The 27,663-nt window shown below is 39.1% G+C and overlaps 1 protein-coding gene across 1 annotated transcript in view; it reads left to right on the top strand.

The window, feature by feature from the left end:
• The first annotated feature begins 6,529 nt into the window (after positions 1 to 6,529).
• The window catches only part of LOC145344940 (exostosin-1-like), a 571,757-nt gene continuing 550,623 nt past the window's right edge, over positions 6,530 to 27,663 (top strand). The window contains exons 1-2 of the mRNA XM_080192309.1: positions 6,530 to 7,374; positions 8,137 to 9,153. Of these exons, the coding sequence (XP_080048435.1) occupies positions 8,156 to 9,153 (998 nt within the window). The 5' untranslated portion in view covers positions 6,530 to 7,374; positions 8,137 to 8,155. The remainder of the gene's footprint in view (positions 7,375 to 8,136; positions 9,154 to 27,663) is intronic.

Consider the following 27,663-nt stretch of genomic DNA (forward strand, 5'->3'; position numbering starts at 1 on the left):
GACATGATCAGGAAAGCAGCAGTTCCATATTTAATAAAGAAATTTTCAGCTTTCCCAAAGTTTTAATAACCTTTTAGTAGCTCGCTAAACCACTAGATGTCGCTTTTTGTGAATAATTGCAGTCAATTGCTTCGAAAGAGAAGATTAGATATTTTTTCAAACAAACTGAAATGGACCGTTTTCCAAACCGATATAATAACAACAACACTGGCACATATTACAAACATAAAAAAAAACAAATCCCGTCCACTAAATTCTAAAGCCAAGGTTTCTGTGCCTTGAAAATACAGGTCAGCGAGGCTGCAAAATTGCCATTGACACAAAACAAAATGAAAGTTTTCTCCTGTTTTATGTATGTCTGGGTGGTATTACTGAGTTTTATTACTGTACTGCACTGAAGTTAGAAAACTTATATCTCAAGGGTGTGTTTTAAATAATGTTTATTGTGTAAAACATGCACTTGGTTCTCTGATGTATTGTGAACACTCCCACGAGACTCATCTCACGGGGCGAATTAAATTAATACATAACAAATTACTCATCAGTATACAGAATTTATTATGTGGCTAGAAACAATCTGCTGTTTGTAGTTAGGGTTGCTCTAAAGAGTGCAGTGCAGATAAACGCTTTGCAAAGAAAGTGGACACACCAAAAACAATGCTGGTCTTCAAATTCTGCAGACTCTTGGATTTACAACGTTACAAATAAATACAATCTCATGTCTCTCGTGTCATTATTTATTTAAAATAAATTAGTTCCTTGCTTTTTCCACTTAAATTATTTTTCAAGTAACTACCACAAAATGTAATTTCAATGTTAAAATTGGAAAAGTTTAAAACAAAAGAATAGTGTTTGTTTCGGATGTGATTGTACATTTAACGAAAGGAGTGAATAAAATGAATGTATAAATAACTTCAATTAACATGTCCAGAAATATAAAATGCTTCCTTCCGAGCCACGATACGTTCACTTCGAAGGGCGACGTACAATCGCAAAATAATTAAGTCGTAAATTACAGATACATGTATATGAACTATAAAAACCTGCATAGCCTTGTTTCCTATTTTACTAATTAGTTACATTTCGGTCCGAAATGAACAGTCGTGCAATATCAATTGAACGTGTTTTCCTTTGTCTCCGATAAAACGACGATTAAAGCATGGCTGCCATTAGGTATAAATGTACAAGAAGCAAAGGATTAGTTTGACAGTTTCCAAGACAAGGTTTAATATACCCAATCCAAAGCCAGCAGTCTCAGGTATGCTCTGCAATGCCCGGCGTTTGCCAAGCTCATGCTCTGTTGTATCACACCAAGTTATGGGCAGATATAGTCCAAGATTGAATCGAACAGATGTTCAAAAATATACTACATTTTCGTTTTCACCTATTTGCATGAAATGAACATAATTCCTATGCAGATGAAGACCAGCATATCTGTCTAACTATGATGCTTCACTGCTTGAAAACTTCAACATACGTGAGTGGAATATCAATAATTATAATGGTAAACGTGTTGCAGACAAAATGAACACAACCATTTTTTAACTTGAGTTGTGTTGATGAGCATATTAAGAAAATGCATTAAAGAGGATTACGTAATAGTTGGGCATTTTAAAATCTTAATTTACTTTGTGAGTCATACAATTCATGTCAATTATTTGATGAATTACACAAATATTGTCCGTCTGAGTAAGCAAATAAAATCATAATCGCAAAACAATTAACTGAGGTCAGGGATAAAATAACAGCCATGTTTGGCAATTTCACTTCACAACATATCCATATCTGGCAAAAGGCAACTATTTGTTCTGTCGACCACCGATTATCCTGCATTAAAGTTACACGATAAAGGGCGTTTAGATCAACATTAGCACATCCACGAGGAAGGTACTAGTGTTCTCGCTGCAATATCCAATTATTTCTGAAATTATTCCAAGATTTTAATTTCCACCCAGCTATTTGAAATTCTATCCTAACTGTTGATCATGCTTATGTGAGGCAGCACTTCTTGTTGTCACTATTTTCCAGTTCGAATACTTTCTGGTTTGTTCTACTCTGACAATTTATTTTAAAATTAATATTCTGGATTTACCGTTTCCATAACCGTATCTTCCTAGTTTCCAGTACAATCTAGTATAAGTTGCCTCATAGATCTATTTTTCAGGTTTGAAAAAAAAATTCTCCAGACTTTCATCATAACTCACAACACCTTATGACCCTTCCCTGCCTAGAGTGTTTGCATGTCTTCCCTGTTCCTCGGTGATCAAAATAAATATACTCAAGGTGCATTTCGGCTGGAGCACAATATAGTTTAATCATTATCTCTATTTTATATGCTGCTTTGCCAGTTATGAAGTTCAGTATTCTGCCCCGCGCGAGATAGTAATGTAGAGCACTGAATCTACCAGACGCCAATCATTCTTTTAGTTTCGTCCTTAGCTATTTTAACACCAATCATGAAGTGAATTGATCATTTGCCTTATAAAATATAATACTGTGGATGCCGGAAGTTTGATGAGAAAAACTCATCAGGCCAGGCAGCATGGATAGAGAGAAAGACAGTCAGTATTTCAGGTCAATAACCTTTTCATCTGAACTGAAGAAAAATATAAATGTAAGAGTTTTTAAACTAGTGGGGAGATCGTATCCAAATGAGGCATGAATAGTTGTATAAAATCCATCAGAATGTAACATTTGCATGACATTAAACATTTCTATATAAAATTTCCTTTGTCATAGTCTACACACTTATTTTCTCCAATTGAATCTGTAATTTCTGGTTACTTTCTGTCCCTTTTACCAATGCCCACCTTGAAAATTTTACAAAATGTTATTGTTTCTGAATTGATATAAATTAGAAATCTGTTGAGATGGAAATAAATTATTCTAGGACAAGACTCAAAGAAGGTCAGGGCCTAACATTTATCTCTACAAAATTCCATAAACAGGTCATTTGTTTCACTGTTGTTTGTGGGTTTTGGTATACACAAATTCAGTGGCATATTTACTTGCACAACAACAGTGACTACTCTTCAAAAGTTATCAATTGGCTTTGAAGCACCGAATGCTTTTTTTAGTATCGTCTTTTCATTTTTTAAAAAAAATATTTCTTTGCTACTTGGTTGACCCTGCTAACTTGCTTCTGAATGTTTCTGTTATAATCCGAGAGAACCTATTCCCATTTACACTTGCAGGATTTGAAGTTGGCATTTCCTCTTTACTTCACTTTAAATGTAATCCATGATCTTCTTCAGATTTGAGGGTTACCTGAACACATTAATGCATCTTTCCTCTTTTCAGTTGTGCAGTGTTTTTTAACAAAATTATACTCCAGCCTTTTCAAGTTAATTAAGCATAAAAAAATTGGTCCATTCTAATTTATCTGTAGAAAGTAGTTTATAACATAGGATTCAATTATTTCTTAAATTACTCTCCAATAATATATTCTAGCAGGTTGTAGGCAAGGAGTCCTGCAGCAGGTAACTCTCCAAAGCCTACCCACCCTCTACAAGGCACAAGTCAGGAATGTGATGGAATACTCTTCACCTGCCTGGGCAAGTGCAGTTCCAACAACAATCAATCAGCTCAACATTATTCAGGACAAAGCTGTCAGCTTGATTGGCACTGTATCCACAAACATTCACTATTTCTACCACCAATGAAGAGTGGCAGCAGTGTGTATTGTCTCCAAGATGCTCTACAGGAACTTAACAAACCGCCTTGGACAGTACCTTCCAAATCCAGACCGCTACCATCTAGAAGAATAAGGGCAGCAGAAACATGGGAACAATACCACCTGCAAGTTCCCCTTCAAGTCACTCACCACCATGCAGTGGAAAAAATCATCATTCCTTCACTGTCAGTGGGTTAAAGTCCTGGAACTCTCTCCCTAATGGCACTGTGGATGTATGTACACCACATGGAATGTAACAGTTCAAGAAGCCAACCCCCCACTACCTTCTCAAGGGTAGTTAGGAATGGGCAATAAATGCTGGCCTTGCTAACATCCCATAAATGATGTTCTTAAAATTGTCTTCAATATCTATTTCATATGTTAATCACTTCATGTGAAGAACTTTCTATTATCAGTTCTAAAAATACTTCACTAACTTGAAACTGTGTCTGCTTGTTCTTCTTTCGCAACCGAATTTAAAGTAACTTCTTGCGGATTTCTTTTCCCAGGGTGGAAGAATCAATTACTAGGGGGCACAGGTTTAAGATGCAAGGAGCAAGGTTTAAACGAGATATACAAGGCAGATTTTTTATAAAGTAGTGGGTACCTGGAACCAGTTGCCAGGGGAGGCAGTGGAAGTGGATATAATAGTGACTTTTAAGGGGCGTCTTGACAAATACATGAATAGGATGGGAATAGAGGGATATGGTCCCTGGAGGGGTAAGGGGTTTTACTTCGTTCGGGCAGCACAGCCTTGGAGGGCCGAAGGGCCTGTTTCTGTGCTGTAATTTCCTTTGTTCTTTATTCTCTCTACTCTTGGATATTGTATAATTCTACAGGGTTACCTCTCACATGCCTCCTTGTCTAAGTTCCTCCAGTCTTTCCTCATAACTATTAATATGAATCAGCTCCATGCCCTTTCCCTGCACTACCACAATACTTGGATCACGCTCCTTTTTGATGACTAGGAGAGTGCAATTGCTTTTTATTCATTCATGGGATGTGGGCATCGCTGGCTAGGCCAACAATTATTGCCCATCCCTAATTGTCCTTGAGAAGGTAGCAGTAAGCTACCCTCTTGAACCACTGCAGTCCATGTGGTGTAGGAACACCCAGACTGCTGTAAGGGCTGGAGTTCCAGGATTTTGACCCAGTGACAGTGAAGGAACAGCAATACTTTTCCAAGGCAGGGTAGTAGTGATTTGAAGGGGAACTTCCAGGTGGTGGTGTTCCATGTGTCTACATGTTGAGATGCAGTATAAAGTTTGACTATGCCTCTCTGACATTTCTATTGTTTTGATTTATAGTTCAAAATCCAACAGGATTTATTGATGCTGGTTGATCTCCTGAGTCTTTTCAGCATTTTCTGTTATTATTTTTGTTTTTATTGATTGTTGCTCTGCATTATTTGATTTGTTTAGCATTGAGGCTATCGAGATTCTTCACAGTCTTTCAGCTTTATTATTTAGATATTTCAGTCCAATTTCTGGAATATGTCCTTTATGTATTCTTGTTTTCTGAGCCTAGTGGTTTACTTTTCTCTGCATAAAATATTCTCTGCATAAAAGTGTTCTGTCTACTTGTCTATCTTGTCCAATTCATAATTTTTGATATTTTGCTTCCAAATTCCTCCTCATTTGATATAACCCGAAAACCTAACCACTCTGAATTGAGTTCCTGAATCTAGGTTATTTATGTAAATTGAAAGTGGTCCAAGGATAGAGAGCTGAAGCACCTTATTAAAATTTAATTATTGTCACAAGTAGGCTTGCATTAACAAGGCAACAAAGTTACTGTGAAAATCCCCTAATCGCCACACTCTGGCAGCTACATTGGGGGAGAATTTAGCATGGCCAGTGCATCGACCCCACATGTCTTTCAGACTGTGGGAGGGAAGCAGAACACCCAGAGGAAACCCATGCAGACACAGGAGAATGTGCAGTGAATTGAACCTTGGTTACTGGTGCTGGGAGGCAGCAGTGCTAACTGTGCCACCGTGCCACCAATTCACTGTACCATCTATTCACCTACTCTCACTTGATGAAGGGGCAGCGTTCTGAAAGCTCATGCTACCAAATAAACCTATTGGACTTTAACGTGGTGTTGTGAGATTACTTACTGTGCCTACCCCAGTCCAATGCCAGCAAGTCCACATTACACCTATTCAAATATGAGCAGTTATTTTTGGTTGCAATTGATTAAGGCATGGCTACAATTTGGATTTTGAACACTGGTGGTTTGTTTATGCATTACAGCAGAGAGTAGTTCCGATAAAGGTTACAGAGCTGAACTGTTGACTCTGTTTCTGTCCCTGCAGCTGCTGCCAGACCTGCTGAGTCTTTCCATCATGCTGTAGGTTTTTTGCAGATTTGCATCATCCGCAGTTGATGTCGCTTTAGTACAGTGTCTTAAAGAGACATACGCTTCCCTTTAGCCTGATGAAGGGGCAGTACTCCGAAAGCTACTGGCTTTTGCTACCAAATTAACCTGTTGGACTTTAACGTGTGTTACGATACTTCTTACTGCCTTTAACTCCGCACGAGGCGAGGGCGGGGGTGGTGAGGTGCGGGGCGGGGGAGGAGGAATGACGTCATGGCGCTCCCCCGGCGGCTCATCAGAACTCGCTGCGCGTGCGCGTCTCGTGAAACACCGCCCGGCTAGCGGTAATTGACATGTCGATTGTCCAATCGGCAGAGAGAATTTTTCTGGCGCTGCGGCCATTTCGGCCAATGGAGGAAGAAGAAGAAGGGAAGGGGGCGGGGGGAAGGGTGGCTGCTGTCGAGTCAGAGCAGCGCGAGGGGGAGAGGGCGGTTAGACGAGTGGCTCGAGCCGGTGATGAGGAGGCAGCGCGAGGGATAGGCTGCGTTTTGGCTTCGCGAGGCACCCAGGCTCAGAGCCCGATAGATGTCCGGAGCAGCAACCGAAAAGGGCGAGGAAACTGCACACACCGCCGGGGGCATACCTTGTGGGAGTCAGTGTCCGCAGTACGGGGGTAGGGGGGGAACCTGTTTCCTCTCTGGTGCTTCAGTGAAGGAGGGAGACTGACAGGAAGAAATTAGAAGCAGAGAATCTAACGGCGTCTCCTGCACTTGAAGACATCCGAGTCCCTGGGAGACCATCTCACTTGAGGGGATTGCCGCTGAAGGATGTCTCTGCTCTTTCACACTGGGCTCACGTTTATTTGGGGCATTTACTCGCTCACGCTGTGAAGGGAGTTGTTTGAAACGGACCAGATTTTCCAAAGTTGAGGGAGTTTCTTTGATTTTAAAATTAAAAAAAAATTATTCTTCGTAAAAATTGAATCCCTATCCCTCTTCCTCCTTCCCCATTTGTTTTATTAATAAAATGAGGACTTTTATCACTGGCGACTGACGGTGGACCGGGAAACTTTTCTTTCTCACGACAAGTCTGCAGTTAGATCAAAATCATCAGGAAAATATGTTTGCTCTGCGGATGATGACCTTGGCTTCTCTGCCGACTGGACTGTAGATTTGAATTATTAAAAATAAATAAAATCAAGGGCACTTGATTTTTCCAGATGACAGTCCAACGAAAAGGATTTCAGCAACATAAACAATTATGAAATGTACACGCACGAACGCAGGATGACTGTCATCAGCTCAAAGAGTAAAAGAGTGAAAAAGGGAAAAAGTTGTTCCTGATGACAGGCTCCTGCACTGAAACTCCTAGACAAGATCCAGGTAATATACTGGATTGTAATTCTACATAAAGTCATCGTTGATAGAAAAATATTACTTATGGGCAATGAGCATTTTTAATAGTAACTGGGACTGCGTTCCCAAACCTCAGTTTTTTATGACAGTTTGTATTTTAAGTTGATTTATTAGTTTGTGACTCGTTTAAATATCAGTATTTGTGCTGATTTAAAGATTTTTGATGAGAAACCTCTCTAGGTACACCGCAGAGCCAATTTAAAGCACGTGGGGCTCTGTTTATATTTCTAAAGCAAGATGACAGTGATTCTCACTGCTGACACTCGCCTTTGCTGCTGTTCCTGTTGCCTGGCATTCAGGACCGCGGGCTGCGTGGTTGTGAAAGTCGGGTTTCTGAGCCAGCTTCTGTGCGAGTGGAGGAGGCGAGCTGCTTGCTTCTCGTCTTGGTAACCACATTAACATGGCGGCAGTAAGGTTCTTCTGCTGTGTTTCAGTTTGGGCTGGAGGGGGCTGAGCTGTGAGCATCCTACCTCAGCACACACTCCCTCCTTAGCTCACAGTCGACACAAACTACTGGACTTCACACTCCATCACATCAATTACAAAGGCAGGAATTTTGGCGTTGGCTTTGTGAAAACACTTACCATTGAAACTTAATTTTTTATGTGAGAGTTTGTGATCAATTTTCTTTTTGTCTATGATATATGGGATTATCGAATTCTAAGTGGAAACCGATTTCTCTCTTTTTATTTCCCCACATCCCCCCCATCCTTTTTTATGCATCTCCAGCGGCCCCCTGCTTGTCCACATGCAGGCCAAGAAAAGGTATCTTCTAGTGTCATTGGGCGCCTGTCTTTTGCTGCTTTTCTACTTGGGAGGAGCACGGGTCCGACAGTTGTCCCCAAATTTACCTTCATCTTCATCATTGTCATTGGATCATCTTCACAACGTAAGAAATCAGGTCTCAGCACCAATCAGACACCGCTGGCCTGTGTGGATTAACCTCTTGAGCAGCTATTTCAGCTTTGAAGATGGGCAAAGTAATGAAGAGGAGGGAACCCACCTTGGTATCAACCCTGGACTTTCTCCAAGGGAGAGGAGAGAGATCAAAGCAAGTGTTTACAAGAATCGAAAATGCAGGATGGAGACATGCTTTGATTCCTCCCTCTGCCAAAGGAATGGATTCAAAGTATACATCTATCCACTTCAAAAGGGGGAGAAGATTTCTGAAAGTTATCAAAAAATCCTTACTACTATTGAGGATTCGAGATATTATACATCAGATCCAAGACAAGCATGCTTATTTGTCCTCAGCATTGATACCTTGGACAGAGATCAACTTTCATTTCAGTATGTTCATAATGTGAAAGCTAAAATTCAAAGCCTCCCATTGTGGAATAATGGGAAAAATCATCTTGTATTCAACCTGTATTCAGGGACTTGGCCTGATTACACAGAAGATTTAGGGTTTGATATTGGGCAGGCAATGTTAGCTAAAGCCAGCATCAGTATGGATAACTTCCGATCGGATTTTGATGTGTCTATTCCCTTGTTTTCCAAAGAGCATGCTCAGAAAGGAGGTGAGAGGGGCTGGCTTATGTATAACAATGTGCCACCAACAAGAAAATATCTGTTGGTTTTTAAAGGTAAAAGATACCTAACTGGCATTGGGTCAGAAACCAGAAATGCATTGTATCATGTACATAATGGAGAAGATATTATTTTGTTAACTACTTGTAAACATGGGAAGGACTGGGAAAAACACAAAGATGCCAGGTGTGATAAAGACAATGAGGAATATGAAAAGTAAGTAACAAATTTTTATATTTTGATTTTGTTATATCAGCTGATGAGTTAAATGGAAGTGCTTAAGCTGCCATTCATGCAGAGTGTAGTATATGTTCATGCACTGAATACAGTTATCAGCAATGGTTATTTCATATTGTCCTTTCTCAAAGGAGAGCAAACATTGTTGCTATTTCTTCATATAATGTGTCATTTGTTGATTTTGATGGATATACACAATGTACATGATTGGTACATTTGAAATCAATTTCTGAAAATTTTCTGTAATTCTGCAAATATGTTATAAATTGTCACTTTAAAAGTTGCTTACATTTATACAACAGTAAGTAAGTCAGGGAATGTAATGCTTGACTTTAATATACTATAAAATAACGAGGTCTTAAATTCATAAAGCCAGCTGAAACATTTTAATGGGGCACTTGTAATATCGTCCATACATTCCAGCTGAATGGACACTGGAAATGTTATCTATTGTATTGATAATTTACATTCTGGCTTTCTTTCTCCATGCCTTTGTTATAGCTAGACTTGACTATACTCATGCTCATTTGACTAGCTTCCCATCTTTCACTACCTATAATCTTGTGTTCATTCAAAACTCTGCTGCTTGGATCCAAATGCACTCCAAATCTCATTCACCCATTACCTTGTGCCCTGACACTCAGGTCCCCATTTAACAAAGCACATATTTTAAATTTCTCATCCTTGTATTTAAATCCTCCTATGTCATATCTCCCTCCCACCTAGCTAATTTCTTCCTGCCCTTTAAACCTTCTCTGCAGCCCTTGAATTCTGCTCTCCTGAGCAAACCTGCTTTTAGTTGCTCTGCCATTTTCCATACTTTCAACTGCTTTAGTGAGAAGCTCTGGAGTTCTCTCCCTAAAGCCACTCAACCTCTGCCTTCTCTCTTTTAAGGTATTTCTTAAAACCCACTTCTTTGATCAAACTTTTGGTCATCTCTCTTGATTTTCTCTTCAATGACTTGGTCTCTAAAAATGTCAAAAATGTTTTTTATTGCCATGGTTTTTGTTAAAGCACCTTGGTTTGTTTATAATGACATTAATACACTCTAAATGTAAGTTGTTGTTGTATTTATTAAGTATTGGTGTTATGAAAATTTCTTATCCACTTTCATTGTAGTGCAATTTCATGGTACGCTCAAACAACAAGACACATTAGCAATTGTTTGGTATGAGGCAATGTCACAATTTGTAACTTGCCATGTTGTTCTATAATTCAACAATTAGAAAATCATATCATGGATGGGCTGATTTACTCAACCTGACATGGTCGATAGAGAGAAAATCATTGTCCCTAGATGCAGTGCTTACCAAGTGGCACAAAGGTGTAGCGCTTATGCTAATAGAGGTACTAAGGACAATCATTGATCAGTGCTTATCATAAAATAGACAATTAGATGCATATTAAACTCTCACTATTGTACTTGTTTAAATAATCACCACTGAACGAATTGCAGAAAATAGATTTGTGGATATGAAGAATTGGTTACGTAAGTGAAAGATTCTCCCAAATAGGGTGATCAGTAATAGGGACACTTGAACTGTAGTAGACCCCTGAAGCCTACTAAAGTTCTGCCATTCTCTTGGGTAATAGTGAGCTGTATCTCAACTCCGTTTTTCTCTCATTTTCTCCATCACCCAAAACAGCCTCATCTAACAACAATCTATTGACTTGAGCTTTGAAAAGTTGGAATTGTCACAGTATCCATAACTTTTTGTGAGAGAATGGAGGGGCAGAGAGAGATCATGGCTAACATGAGGGGACATAGCTTTAAATTGAGGGGTGATAATTATAGGAAGGATGTCAGAGGTAGGCTCTTTACTCAGAGGGTAGTAAGGGCATGGAATGCCCTGCCTGCAGCAGTTGTGGACTCGCCAACTTTAAGGGCATTCAAATGGTCAGTGGATAGGCATATGGATAACATTGGAATAGTTTAGGTTAGAGGTTTATTAGATTCGTTCCACTGATCGGTGCAACATTGAGGGCCGAAGGGCCTGTACTGCGCTGTTATGTTCTATGTTCTAACGTCCTCCACTTTGTGTTTAAAAGTACTTTTGGGTTTCTATCTCAAGTGGCCTAGCAAACATGGTAAGATGCTTCTGTTTTCCTCTGGATAATCCACTGTCAAAAATAGGATAGATACAGAGAAACATCAAATTCCTTTGTCATTTTGAAGACCTCTATAAGATCACTCAATCTTTTAAACTGAAGGGAATAAAAGCCAAGTTTATGCAATCTGTTCTTATAATTTAAATTCTATTAAATCTGTGCTGCATCCTTTCCAAGACTAATAAATTTTTCTTCTGGTTTGGTGCCCAATGCTGAAAGCAATATTCCAGATGGCTCTGCAAGAATTGTCACCTCACTTTTGTATTTCAAACACCTTGAAATAAGTGCCAGCATTCCATTAGCCTTTTTGATTGCTGTTTGTACTTGTGCATTAGTTTTTATGCATTCATACATAAATCCTTTTGTTCTACCTCCGTTCCTAGTCTCTCCTGATTAAGAAAATATTCTAATTTGCCTTTCTCTGATAAACAGTGGATTATGTTGCACTTCCCCACATTACATGTTATCTGACACAGTTTTTCACACTTTCATATATCTTCCTCAGTCCTTCTGTATAAATGGAGCCTAAATTAATTTGTGTGAAATCAACAGGATTCTGGTGACACACAAGATGGCAAATCTGAGCAAGGCATGACCTACATTTGTTCTTTGGCTTCATCGTTTTGATTCAGCAAATTTTGGATGTCAGTTAGATGCTATGATGCAAACTTGTCAGGTCTTAACAAATTTTGACTCAAGTAGAGACCTCAGGCAAAGTTGAAGAGCGCAAAGGCTGGAAAACTGGTTAATGGTGTGGGGCTTGGACAACAACAGTCATTGTTGGAGTGAACTTGAATTGTAGCACTACTTCCAACTCTATAAAAAAAAACTCTTATTAGGAAGTTTTAGAGCTTTCTTTTAGCAGCCGCCCAGTGGTCACTTTAAGGACTATTGAGTAGGCAGCTGAGAATGTGAAAATATTGGTTGGAACTTGTGAAGAGCAAGCTAACTTTAATCAAATTTTGACTTCTAGGTTGGAATAGTCAGACAGGATCAGCTCATTCCTGTCTGAATGCTCAGTATCACAGGCCGGGATTTTCTGATCTGGCCAATGGCAGGCATTGTTGAGGGAGGATAGGAAAATTGGGAGAGTGGTCAAAAGTTAATTGACTGAAAAATCCCACCCACAGTTTCTGAGATTCCAGTAACTTCCTCACAACTGACACAAAACTATCAGGGCTGTTATTACCTGCTTTCTCCTTACCTCTTTCTTTTCTTAAATAATAAAGATGTTTTCCTTTTTTAATCCATTGGCATATTTCCTAATTATAGACCGCACTGGAACATTATTGGCTAACCCATCTGCAACTTCCTACATCTTTTAATACCATAGGCTGGAAACCATTGTTTTAAGTCCCATTATTTTCTCCTACACCTCTTCTCCTTAATTTATGTCTAGGTTCCTGCACTGTGGTTCTTTTTGTGCTTTTTATCCACTGTGAAAACAGATCGTAAATGTCCATTTAATAAGTCTGCTATTTACTTATTGTCCATTGTGGTCTTGTCTGCATTTCTTTAAAGGGCCTGCTCCCTTTACCCCTTTACCACTCCCTTTTTCTTAATTTAAAAGCTTTTGTTGTGAATTGTACAACATAAACTGGATACTGCATTGTTGTTTTAAGTTACTGTTATCATGAACTTGATTTCATAAATATTTGAAATGTTATTAAGGTTGAATCATGTAAATATTGATTTTTGTCCAAAGCTTTGGTCTTTTACTCTTAGCTGTTTAGTAAAACATTCACCATTATTTGCTGACTTTATCCGATTATAAACTGTTATTCAAAAGAATATGTCTAATATACTTCTGTCAGTTAAGCTATTTGATATTTTCCTACAAGTTCAATATTTATAAAAGTTGCAATGTTTATAATCAATAACTTGAGGTTATGCAATTGTCACAGAATGTAGTAAATTGTTTATTCAAAAGTACACGTTTCTAGTTCTGTAGATCAACATGCTCCTTTTGATTATTGCTATCTTTGAAGTTCTGTATGCTGTGATGTGCTGCATTTTTGCTGCCAGTGTGCAAGTAGAAATTGGGTTTTTTGTTTATAGTTCAGATAAGCACATTTTTGCATTAACCTGCTTCACAATTCTGGCCAATTCTGATTTATTGAATGAGGTTATTGATTTTCAATTGTATAGTTTGCCCTCTGGAGGGTCTTGCATTGTGAACATTTCATAGTGAAAATAATAAGCAGGTTAGCATCATAGCACTTTGGGAAGTTGAACACTTGTATATTTCAATTTTGCCCTACTGTTTCCAAAATATATCTCAATTTTAATATAAGGTTTATATTAAATTGTGGAGGGATGATAATGCAAGAACAAAGGGCAAATAGTTTTTTTAAAATGTGTCTCCCTATCAATCCTAATAAAGTTCTAATACATACAATATAACAAGTGATCCTAACTTTACATTTTAAAGAAATCCTCACATATGTTTGTAAGGATGGTTAAGTCGTTAGTTTAGTAAGTTTTCAGTATCTTTTTAAAATTTAATTCGATTACTTGGCATATTTTCAAATTGAAGAATTCTTCATGTCGAGCTACAAGTATAAACGTACTTGTGCTTAAAATCAATTGTATCCTTACTTGGATTTAAATGGTGTTGGCTGTGTTAGTTGTTCTCCAGTAATTAAATGCATTTTAATTATTTTTATGGAAAAAAACTACTTTGTATAACCCAAAGACAAAATGAACTGTTTTGAGTAAATTTGGTAAATTTAAAGATTCTGCAATTTAAAGAAGAATTAAATGCATGCTTATGAAAATGAAGTGAAGCATGTCATTTGGATTGTTAATCACCTCTGTGGGTAAACCAGAAGGGAAATGGATAGATCCTGGTGCTATGCATTTTGACAATTGTTGCAAGCACGTTAGAAATGGTACAGTTCAATGGATTTTCCTATGCTTTCATTTTGGACCATTTATAAACATTCATTTCTATAACTCCAGCTATTCAGCAGACTCCTCTAAAATAAATATATTAGCGAGTGTAAATCTTTTCAGTATAATATCTCATCTACATTTTCTGGGAATATAAGATTTAAGGTGAAAAAGAGATATTCTGGATTTATTTTAGTGTTCATTTATACGTCTCAGTGTAGCTTTCCTTGTGGAGGAGGATTAGGAAGTGAGGGATGGCATATCTTGTTTGGCAGGGTATCTCATGGCACCTGACATCATTTAAACTTCCCTTTCACATTTAGATTTTTAAACATTTTGTGTGGCAAGTTGCAGAAAGTTTGAGCTGATAACATCATATTGAAGAAAATATGCATGTGGTGAGTTTAGTTTGTTTCCAGTGTTCAAATACAGTAAATTTACATGACTAAATGCATTTAATGGTTGTTGTTAACATATCTCCACACACATACTGCATTTTATCCTTTGGCAAACAGTAGGGGAAGGATTTCAGAACTGATTATTGGTCCGTTGAATCATGTTGAACTTTACTTCCGTGGCCAACAAATTCTGGTGTTGGACTTGAACTCGGAGTTTCTGGTCCAGCAGTAGGGGTGCAACCACTGTGCCACAAGGTCTCCTTACTTTAATGGTGACATCCCTGTGGAGTATTGTCGAAATTCTACAATGTCTCGCTCCTTGAAATGAATATTATTCCTGATGGACATGAGATCCCACAGCATTTTTCAAGGAGTTCTTCCAATGTTTTACTGAGCATTCCAGCTTAAAGTGATACCACTACAAAAATGTTAACTGATGGTTCACCACGTTGCAGTTTGTAGAGCCTTGCTATATAGAAATGGATGCTATGTTTAATACACTGAAACAATTCTTACCTTAAAACAATTCATTGTATGTAAAACACTTTGAAATACTTCTGAGTGTTCCGATAAGACATGATACAGACATCTTCCTTTTGTTATGATAGTCAGAGGACTTTGAATGCTGTTATAACAATGTTGTCTTCGTTATAATTGAGTTTTAGTTATTATAGGCATTCAATATAGTGAGCAAGCAGTGCTGTGTTATTTGAGCATATTGTGATGTAGAGGTATTCAGTTTATGCTTTCACTGTACAATTTTTTTCTAACCCTTTCAGCTTTAGAAATGTTTACACCCAGGGTGATGGAGGCAGATTCAATTGTGGGTTTCATAAGGAAATTGGGGAATTGGATTTGGGAAGCAGGCAGCACTGTGGTTAGCACTGCTGTCTCACAGCACCAGGGACCCAGGTTTGATTCCAGCCTTTTGTGACTCTATGGAGTTTGCATACTCTTCCTGTGTCTTCTTGGGTTTCCTCCAGGTGCTCTGGTTTCCTTCCATGGTCCAAAAATATGCAGATTTCCTCCATGGTCCAAAAATGTGCAGATTAGGTGGATTGACCATGGTAAAATTGTCTCTTAGCATTCAAAAATGTGTAGGTAGGGGGATTTGCAGGGTAACTACATGGTGTTACAGGGATGGGCCTGGATAGGATCCTCCAGTGGAGAGTCGATGCAGACTTGATGGGCTGATTGGCCTCCTGCACTGTAGGGATTCTGTGATAAGCACCGAAAGAGAGAAAATTTGCAGAGCTATAAGGAAAGTGCAGGAGAATGGGATTAGCTTGCAGAGAGCCTACACTGACTTGATGGTATGAATGGCCTCCTTCTGTACTTCCAACTATCTTTAACTGTATGTGATTGCACATTCAGATTAATTTTATATAGTTTATTAACTAAAGATGGATGATAGAACTTTGATTCACATTTACTGTATGTACACATTTATAGAACATAGAACAGTACAGCACAGTACAGGCCCTTCGGCCCTCGATGTTGTGCCAAGCTTTGTCTGAAACCAAGATCAAGCTATCTCACTCCCTATCATTCTGGTGTGCTCCATGTGCCTATCCAGTGATCGCGTGAAAGTTCCTAAAGTGTCCAACTCCACTATCACAGCACACAGTCCATTCCACAGCCCAACCACTCTGAGTGAAGAATCTACCTCGGACATCCCTCCTATATCTCCCACACTGAACCTTATAGTCATGCCCCCTAGTAACAGCTACATCCACCCGAGGAAATAGTCTCTGAATGTCCCCTCTATCGATCCGCCTCATGATTTTGTAAACCTCTATTAAGCTGCCTCTCATCCTCCTCCACTCTAAAGAGAAAAGCCCTAGCTCCCTCAGTCTTTCCTCATAAGACCTACCCTCCAACCAGGTAGCACCCTGGTAACTCGCCTCTGCACTCTCTCTAATGCTTCCACATCCTCCTTATAGTGAGGTGACCAGAACTGCACACAATATTCCAAATGTGGTCTCACCAATGTCCGGTATAGTTGCAGCATAACCCCATGGCTCTTAATCTCAAAGCCCCTGTTAATAAACACTAACACGCTATAGGTCTTCTTCCTGGTTCTATCCACTTGTGTGGCAACCTTCAGAGATCTGTGGATATGAACCCCAAAATCTCTTTGTTCCTCCACATTCCTCAGAATCTTGCCATTGACCCTGTAATTTGCATTCAAATTTGTCCTACCAAAATTAATCACCTTGAACTTATCAGGGTTAAACTCCATCTGCCACTTTTTGGCCCAGCTCTGCATCTTATCAATGTCTCTTTGCGGCCTACAACAGCCCTCCACCTCATCTACTACTGCACCAATCTTGTTGTTATCAGCAAATTTACTGACCCACCCTTCAGCCCCTCATCCAAGTCATTAATAAAAATCACAAATAGCAGAGGACCCAGCACTGATCCCTGTGGTATACCACTGGTAACTGGTCTCCAGTCTGAAAATTTTCCATCCACCATCAGTTACTTATCCAATTGGCCAAATTTCCCTCTATCCCATGCCTCCTTACCTTCTTCACGTGCCTACCATGGGGAACCTTGTCAAATGCCTTACTAAAGTCCATGTATACAACATCAACTGCTCTACTTTCATCTACATACTTAGTTACCTCCTCAAAGAATTTAATCAAATCTGTGAGGCAAGATTTACCCTTCATGAAACCATGCTGACTAGTCCGAATTAAACTGCATCTTTCCAAATGGTCATAAATCCTATCCCACAGAAACTTTTCCATTAACTTACCGACCACCGAAGTAAGACTAACTGGTCTATAATTACCAGGGTCACTCCTGTTTCCTTTCTTGAAAAGAGGAACAATATTCGCCACTCTCCAGTCCTCTGGCACTATCCCCATGGACATTGAGGACTCAAAAGACCAAAGCCAAAGGCCCTGCAATCTCATCTCTTGCCTCCCAAAGAATCCTAGGATATATCCCATCTGGCCCAGGGGACTTATCGACCCTCAGATTTTTCAAAATTGCTAATACATTTTCCCTCAGAACATCTACCTCCTCCAGCCTATCAGCATGCATCACACACTCATCCTCAAAAATATGGCCCCTCTCCTTGGTGAACACTGAAGAAAAATAATCATTCATAGCGTCTCCTATCTCTTCTGACTCCATGCACAAGTTCCCACCACTATCCTTGACCGGCCCTAACCTCACCTGGTCATTCTTTTATTTTTCACATGAGAGTAAAAAGTCTTGGGGTTTTCCTTTATTCGATCCACCAAGGACTTCTCATGCCCCCTCATAGCTCTCCTAAGCCCTTTTTTTTTAGCTCATTCCTTACTACCTTGTAACCCTCAAGTGACCCAACTGAACCTTGTTTTCTCATCCTTACGTACGCTTCCTTTTTCGTCTTGACAAGACATTCAGCCTCTTTTGTGAACCATGGTTCCCTCATTTGGCATTTCCTCCCTGCCTGACAGGGACATAACTATCAAGGACACACAGAAAAAGATCCACTTTTCATTTGTGCCCATACCTGATAGTTTCTGTTCCCTAATTCTTGTCTAATTGCATCATAATTACCCCTCCCCCAATTATAAACCTTGGTCTCCTGTATGGCCCTATCCCTCTCCATTGCAATAATGAAAGACACCGAATTGTGGTCAGTATCTCCAAAGTGGTCTCCCACAAACAAATCTAACACTTGGCCCGGTCATTACCCGGTACCAAGTCCAATGTGGCCCCATCTCTTATTGGCCCATCCACATATTGTGTCAGGAAACCCTCCTGCACACACTTTACAAAACCTTCCCCGTCCGAACTATTTGACCTATAAAGGTTCCAATCACTATTTGAAAACTTAAAGTCACCCATGATAATTACCCTGTGATCTCCACACCTATCCATAATCTGCTTTGCAATTTCCTCCTCCACATCTCTATTACTATTTGGGGGCCTATAGAAAACTCTGAACAACATGTCTGCTCCTGTCCTATTTCTATCTTCAGCCCATATTACCTCAGTAGGCAGATCCCCCTTGAACTCCCTTTCAGCAACCATTAAACAACCCTTGATTAACAATGCTACTTCTCCATCTCTTTTTATCACCTTCCCTACTCTGACTGAAACGTCTATATCCGGAACTTCCAACAACCATTCCTGTCCCTGTTCTGACCATGTCTCTGTAATGGCCACAACTTTATGCTTGGGAAAAATTAGTTTTGAATTTAAAAAGTGAAAGCTACAAAATTTTAAATGTAGAATCGCTGGAAGTATATGTGGTCAATCAGCATCTTGAAAAAGAAACAAAGTAGATTTATGTTTCAAGTGAGACTTTTTGCAATGACTGTGTTCTGATCAAAGATTTCACCCAAAATGTTAAGTTGTCTTATTTTAGAACTGAATGGATCTGTAATGTATTTCCAGCATTTTATATTTTGACATTAGAATTTGTAATCTATTAAAAAAGACATAATTACACATCACATAATTGCAGTAAAATATATCTATAACTGACACTTGTGAATATCAATGCTGTGCTTGTCAGGTGGTCTGTACACATTTTTTTCTCCTTATATTCAGTAATGACTTTAGAACTGCGACTTTTTTTTCTTATGGATCTTCATATAGAATTCTAAATACATTATACTCTCAAAAAGAAAGATCTGATTAACTGCAGCAGTATCCATGCTTTGCCAATGTGTCCCTTCCAGGATGCACTCAAAGAAGTATTCTGTAAGTGGAGGGATTGCAGTGATATATTGTCATTTTGTTGGTGTTGATAACCTTCACCTTTTGCCAACATTTTTGAAAATAAATGAGAGTCGAAAACAGCCTTCGGTACCAAAGATTCTGTTCATCCTCCTTGTGGGAATAGTAAGATATTAATAATATTAAAGGATAGAGATTGCAATTTCTTGATGTACTCATTAATGGCAGGTGATGGCAGTCTTGAATAGTCTTTAGGATTGCAGTATCCTTTTGCAGAACTTGTACTGATTTTCAAATGATCAAAGTTTCATCCTGACACCCACAATCTACTAGAAAATGTATGTACATAATAGTCACCACATTCAAGTAATTAATTGTCTATGAAACATCTATGAGATGTTTTTGAAAGATGTGATCAGATACTGTATAAATGGAGGTGGTCTTGAAATCACTTGGCAAAGTTTCACAGCAGTTTCTGTAAATTACCTTGTTCCCTGTAATCCAAAAGCCAAATCTTGATTTAGTGACTTCTTTTAAGAAGCGTTTTGGATAATGACAGTATCTGGTCTGACAAATTCTGCTTGTGTTTAATTTCCATCTCTGTTTAGGCTTGGTGTTAGGAATTACTAATGCATACATCATGTTAACTGAGTCCTTCTGGCCCGATCAACATGATTTTGAATATACTGCAGGATGGAAAGAAAAATTCCTTTTCTCAGCTGTTGAAATAGTGGCACAATGTTGCTGAGAATTTTGTGTTGTAGCCTTTCCCTAGCAAACTAAATTAAAAAAACTCCTACCATTTGATAGTATGAGAGATGATCATTATATTTTGTTGACATGTTTCTGAACAATATTATAGTTTGACAAAAAGAATACCAGTGCATAACAACTTGCAAAATGACCATGCAAAGAAAACCATTCAGTGATTTAAATACATACATATGTAAGAAATAGATTTCCAGTGACATTCCCTATAGCAAATCACAGCTGTACTGTTCTTTAAGGACCGTGTGAAGCATTGTATTATTCACCAGTGAAAATGTGGGTTTCTCCACTAACAAAAGTACCCTGTTTCAGCAGTTAAAAAGACACACACCTTTTGTATTTAAAAGGTTCTCGTCTCAGGCATCCAGGAGGGGTTCAATCTATGAAGCATACCCAACTACTGGAGAATGCTAGTCGGGTAGGCCTAAGATAGAGGCAGTTACGCAGACCGAGCAGAGGCCAAATGGCTTAAAAAGAGAATGCAGGGGGTTAACTGGGAATTACTTTATTTAAGTCGAGTAACATGGTGTATTGAAATAACATTTCAAATCAATAACTTTTCATCGTCAGAACCAGTCCTAAGCTTATTGACCTGAAATGCTAACTCTGTTTCTCTTCACGGTTGCCTGACTTGCTGAGTATTTCCAACATTTTCTGTTTTTGTTTCCAATTTGCAGCATCTGCAAAATTTTGCTGTTGTGTAATTCATTGATGTGGAAAAATGTCATGTGTTTATTACTTTGTTACTTAAATGCATGGCTTTGTTAGATTTGTAGATTTTTATCATTATGGCGTTTTCTAGTAGAAGGATAAGCCTGCCAGTTAACCCCCTTCTTTTGTGCCTGGGACCAGAGCCTTCCAAATACAAGAAGTGTGAAGTTTTTTTTTATATTATCAATTGCTGAAACAGGCCACTTAGTCATTCCTTATGGTAAATGGGGAAACACACTTGTGCTTTAGCAGCCTAATAATCCCACCAATTATTTTCTTCCTATTTACATGAAATCTTATCATTGCACTTCCTCCTCATATATTTTGTTCAACATATTTTGTATTTCCTGTACTACTCATCAGATACAACTGCCTATCCTGGTTTGGCGGCATGAGTAATATTTGAAGTACTAAATATTTGAATCAAGTCATTAATGTAAATTTGAAATAATATTTATCCCAATACTGACTCTGGGACAGCACACTCATTAATTGGAATCATAGAATCCTACAATGCAGAAAGGGGCCATTCAGCCCATCCAGTTTGCACCGTCCACTATCCCACCTGGTCCCATCCCCAGAACCCATGCATTTATCCTAGCTTGTCCCCCTGACATTAAGTGGCAACTTAACATGGCTAATCAACCTAACTTGCATATCAGATCTGCAGATTTGGGTGGCACAGTAGCATGGTGGTTAGTGCTGCTGCTTCACAGCTCCAGGGACCTGGGTTCGATTCCAGGCTCGGGTCACTGTCTGTGTGGAGTTTGCACATTCGCCTCATGTCTGTGTGGTTTCCTCTGGGTACTCCAGTTTCCTCCCATAGTCCAAAAATGTACAGGCTAGGTTGATTGACCATGCTTAAAAAAAAAATGCCCCTTAGTGTCCTGAGGTGCATAGGTTAGAGGGATTAGTGGGTAAAATATGTAGGTAGGGCCTGGGTGGGATTGTGTTCAGTGCAGACTCAACAGGCCAAAGGGCCTCTTTCTGCATTGTAGGGTTCTATGATTCTATATCTGCGGGAGGAAACCCATGCAGACACGGGAAGAATGTGCAAACTCCGCACACACACTGTCCCAAGCTGGGAATCGAACCTGGTTCCTGGCTGTGCGGCAGCTGTGCTACCGTGCTGCCCTGTCTTCTCCCTCAAACAGTGACTTAACTCCTCCAACACATACACTCTGTTAACCATCCTCAGCCAATTTCCTCTCCATATGCTACTTTTACCTTGAATTGTCATTGCTTTGAACTTAATTACTTGCTTTTGGCAAATGACATTTGGAAGTCTAGCACAACATCGGCTTTTATGCAGTCCACGTGAAATACCATTTCCTCAATGTTCCAAAATTCAAGCTAGTGAATAATTTCAGCTTTCTCTGTGCAGGTCATCATTCATCTGCTTTATTTAATTTCTAATCCCTGCTGCAACTATTTTGCACTGCAAATTTCTTTATTGTGATTAGTTCGTTGTATCCCATTGCATTAGTATTTTACAAGTTTTTTTTTCAAAGCAGATAATGTTATTAGAAACAAACTGATTTAAAGGGAGTAATAATGGTTGCATTGGGACCCTGAAGGACAGTATGCAGAAGGAACAATTAAAATGTAAAATTAATGTTCTGAGTGAGTATACAGTGAAGAGAATAAGACTTCATACTGTATATTTTATAACATATATATTTCATGGGTTATTTCTAAAATTGTAAAAACTGAATAAATACCTTTTTAGAATGTCTGGATCAATGTCTGTCTGCAATCTTTGAACAAAAGGAGTTCCTCTGGCAGTATCAAAGAAACTTGCACCTTGATATCTCTGAAGAGACACTAATGATCCCCTGAGGGCTGCAGAGCCCAAATTCAAAGAGAACTATACAAAGACCATCTGCGTTTCCTAACCCAACCTGACCAATTGGAATCTATTTGTCTGTTCGAACGGGCCCTGAAACCTTCTTTTTCAATTCTTAATTGTTGGGACATTTAACCATCTCTGGAACCAATACAAGGGATATGCATGCCTTGTCAAAGATGGTGTGGACAGGTGGGAGTCATATGACATGGACCTGTAGCTTATGTAACCAATTATATTGACTTTTGGTGCTGCAAGATCGCATCTTGATGTGCATTTCTAGTGTGGAATCTTAACTCCGTCTGCGGGCTGCAGATGTACCTCCTGTTCCACCACTATCTCCCTCCAACCTGATTGTGTCCTCCATCACCTTTGCTAGGGCTTGCCTCATTTGTCTTGGCAAAATGTGCTCCACTTGTCTTGATGTCTGGCCTTCTGTGATGATTCTTACGGAACTGGCTGAACTCCCAGCAGTGGCCATTCTTTCCAGTGGCACTACTGGGACAGGAGAGCTGCCAGCTATCTGACTGTCCAGCAGTTCTCAGTGACAGGACTTCCTTCAAGATATGGGCAGAAGTTGCAATCCAGGCTAACAGCCTAATGGCCATAAAATTAGGTCAGAGATTCTTGGTGATGCAGGGGGGTGGGTTCACTTGACCTTTCAGAGGTGAGGCCATCGCCTACGCATGAAATTCTGGCACTGTTGCGTACCATGTGTTTAGCTATGAAAAATCAGTTGTGTTATTAGTAAGCTTTTTGAGATACTTGCATCAATAAACATAAAACTATTTCTTTTTCTGACTATCAGTAGTACATTGATCGCAGGTATTGCATCTCACATACCCTCCTCTTCACTGGCACAGTCTGTTGTTGATAAATCCTCGTGGGATTAATAGATAGCTCTGCTACTTCACAGTCCTCTTAATAAACAGATTACATGTTTAGAAGTTGTGAAAATTGCACACGCAATATGTGGTTCTAAGTTATTTTCAACTGCTGTGACGTTTGAAAAATCAACCCAAGTTTAAATTTTCCAGAGGGACTAAGGCCTAGAATTAAAGCTTTAGATAATAACTCAATGACTAACTTTAAATTGTTTTAATTGATATGTTTTTTTATTTGAAGCCTCAGTTGGAAATTTCAGTTAGTGAATGAAAAGAGCATTGTTTATTTTTTTGATTCATTGACGAACAGCAATTGGCAAATGTTTATGTAGGCAAATTCAGTTTTAAGAGATTACTTGAAGTTAAATATTAAACATGTGACAAAAATGACAGTCAGAAGTGACGTTTGTGGAGGTACGTGCATAGGTAAAATTTTTAATGAAGTTTAAAAAATGGCTACTACTCTTTGTACCTGTAGCCACCCCAGCAAACAAAACAAAATACTTATGGGATAGCACGAGTGTAACTGCTGTCAGCTGCACTTTGTGTTCATAAAACTGTTTAAGAGAACATAGTATCACAGGCACAATTAAAAATATGTCCTCTTTCTCACCGTGGTGGTGCAGAATAGTATTTACCAGTGTTTATTATGTGACTTGATCTGCATTTCTTATTCTGAACCAAATATTGTAATTTGAACTCAGCATTCAAGTCTGCTTAAGTGGATTCAGCAAAGGTGGCCTACTTATGTTGCTAGGAAACTCTACGTGCTTGAATGATTATTTTTTAAAGAGGTATCTGCCTTGACTCAGAGTTAGCAGGCTCGCCTTTGTATCAGAAGGTGTGGGTTCAAGTCTTATTTTAGTACGTAATCTGGGCTGACACTTCAGTGTAGTGCTTAGGGTATGCTACATCACAGGAGGTGGTTGGGATTTAGATTACAGCACTGACAACATTTCAGAAGTACTTCATTGCCTGTGCACTTTTGGATGTATTCAGGTTGTGAAAGCTGGTATATAATTCTTTCTGCAACAAACACAGAAATCCGCAATTTAAAAAGAAAATTAGTGTTCTAATGTCCTATTGCTGCCAACCTCCTTTTTGCTGGCTCTACCCTTAGACCAACATCCTCTATTGATATTCTTGACTTCATTATCTACTCTGACCTCAAATCTGTTGCTCCTGTGACTCTCCCATTATTAAAGCTGCCTCTAAGGAGCTAATTTTTCTCTTTGTGGTCAAATGACGTTTTTCTCCTGAGAAAACTATATAATCCCCTGCACAGTTTAAGATTTTCTCAAGTTTTTGTTGTCTGTGGAAATTGCAGAAAGGGATAAATAGTGATGTAGTTGCAGCAAACAGGAGGAAAAAACAAAGTACCAGCAGTAATTAGGGTAAGAGCCTGGTGATGCTGTATATCTGAATCCAATCCGATGTGGTTTATATTAGTACCAATTCAGCAACTTAATTCAGGCAGGTAGCAATGACAAATGAAGGTATAATTTCCGGATAACCTGAAAATTACCACCATAAACAGGGTATTGCGGTTCTGAATTCTGCAAGTATGTTTTGGTAGTATTAAATATAAATATTAATGACAAAAATTCTCAAGTTGACAAATTTTTATAGTTTGCAGATTAAATCAAATAGGTTTGTTGAGAACCTATAATCAAACATGGTTATTGGTATACCTTGACTGTGAGAATGGTTGCAGAAATTCTTGCGGCCATTGGACCCTGATCTTGGTTATGCAGTCTGAGTTGTGTTTTGAAAATTGAGCAAGAAAGCTGTAAAGGAAAAGGTCGCTGATTAAATTGTGATTGATAACCACTACTGTCAGGAGTTAATTTGTGGTGTGTATTATTTTTACAACTCAGTTGTTTTATGTTTAATGCAAATTTTGCAAAAGCTATATTTTTTGGTGATTGCCAACTGCTTTGCTTAAGGTATAATTCCCATATTCTGGCCATTAACAGATAAACTTTTTATTATGTTGCTTTTGGCTAGGAAGTGTGAGACAATTTGAATCATGAACCTGTCCATGTTTGTGATTAATATTTGCTTGGTATAATCCAACACAATTTTAATATGTTAATGTTGCGTGAGTTTTTTCTTTAATACTTCTGCATTGTTCTTCATGCACCATCCTGGCAAATAATTGTTCAAAATAATTCATTGAAGGAAGCAAATTGAAGTTGTACTTGGTTGGAGGACTTGAATATTTTCCAACCACTTGAATTGAGATAGACGTAGACATAGAGCCCTACAGTGTCGAAAGAGGCCCTTCGGCCCATCGAGTCTGCACCGAACACAATCCCACCCAGGCCCTACCCCCATATCCCCCTACATATTTTACCCACTAATCCCTCTAACCTACGCATCCCAGGACAGTAAGGGGCAATTTTTTAGCATGGCCAATCAACCTAACCCGCACTGTGGGAGGAAACTGGAGTACCTGGAGGAAACCCACGCAGACATGAGGAGAATGTGCAAACTCCACACAGACAGTGACCTGAACCGGGAATCAAACCCAGGTCCCTAGAGCTGTGAAGCAGCAGTGCTAACCACTGTGCTACCATGCCGCCCGCCCAGAAGAACAACTGCTAAGTTGTTCTTCTGTTGTTTCTTTTCACCTGGGAAAGTACAATCTTAAACTTTATGCAAATTTCACATCCATTACACCACTTTTCACTGCACTACTGAAACAGATTCCCCTCCATGGAGTTGCATGCCGTGTTAGCTAATTCTGATCAGCCGTGCAGCTCGTCATCTTAAGAAGGAAGTCTACATAGGCAGAGTCTGTGTACCAGAAGCAGATGTTTTGGTGGTATTCTGTCATCTCACAGTCATACTAGCGATGTTCAGTGCCTAAATGTAGACCATAAAGGTTCATTGTATGAATTTGCTTGTCACTCAATCGGATCAGGCATTCTGTTCAAAGAGGGGCCAAATACTAACGTTACTTAAGGCCAGATGTTGGATTTGAAATTCAGATGATTTTTAAGAACTACTGCTGTTGCAATATGTCTGGAAGTACAGTGGTGAATTCCTGGACTTTGCAAGGAGTGTTGCTACATTTCTGCCAGGAGGGCAGAGATTTAGGTAATCTGTCTACACAAAAATTGCAATGGGTATGGGGCCAGCGGTTACAGTGCTTCTAGGTCTGTAGGATGACAAAAGATTGAATAGAGGCAGCAGAGAGCTGTGCAATGTCTTTTGCCAAGTTGAAGCCAAACTCCAAAGGAGGCAGTGTGGCAAACCAATCAGCATCTCAGTTTGCATGACCATGAATGTTTTCTTGCACGCTATCTAATTATGTTCCTCATCTGATTCCATCACTGGTCTCCAAATTTTTCCTCAGGTAAACTAGCAAATGAACCAGCCTTGCTGGACTGCTCGTGCTGACATGCTAGCCCCAGCTCTATACTAACTGCCAAGATCTTTGCAGTGTCAATATCTGAGCTGGTGGCTACGAGTGCTGATCAAGTAATTGAACTGCTTTATGATAGAACTTTTGTTTCTTAACTTGTTCCGTTATCCCTTCTCTTGATCTTGCAACTTGAATCCTTTTGTCTTTTAATCTCTACTGCCTTCCGTTTTGTCCGATAACTTCACTTTTGTTCTTATTCGTCTCTCTTCACTTGCTTAAAACATGTTAAAACATCTCTAATTTTTCTTATTTTTGAAGAAGTTAAATATTAACTTTGTTTCTCTCTCCATTGACGCTGCCTGCTCTGCTCAGTATTTCCAATATATTCTAGTTTTATCTTTGTGTATACCAATTGTTTCCAAGCAACTAATATGCACTAATAAGCATTCCTCTTTGATATAGCATGACTTCGCGAATGAACGAAAGGCATACAGACCAAGATGACCTGCTTGAAGAAAGAGGAGTAATTCCTTCATCTGACTCTCAGTGAAGTACATGTGTGATATGTCCCCATTTCACTAATGGTATTCTTACTGAAGTTCTCTCTTCTCTCTCTTTCTCTCTGCTACTTAGAGCAGAACAAGAATCATATTGCCAGAGGCTGTGAATGCACCAGATGCCTTCCAGGCTGAAGCTGGAGATGTTTGCCACATGTTTTGTTCGCCATTCACTTTGCATAAGGAATGCCACAGAGATTATCTACTCAGTGAGGGTTAGCTTTATGTTATTCCACTTTGCCAGAGAGAAGCTTGTGCTTCCACCACTTCA

Source organism: Carcharhinus amblyrhynchos, chromosome 7 (genome assembly GCF_965287045.1).
Source record: "Carcharhinus amblyrhynchos chromosome 7, sCarAmb.v2.hapA, whole genome shotgun sequence".
In the NCBI taxonomy this organism is placed as follows: Eukaryota; Metazoa; Chordata; class Chondrichthyes; order Carcharhiniformes; family Carcharhinidae; genus Carcharhinus; species Carcharhinus amblyrhynchos.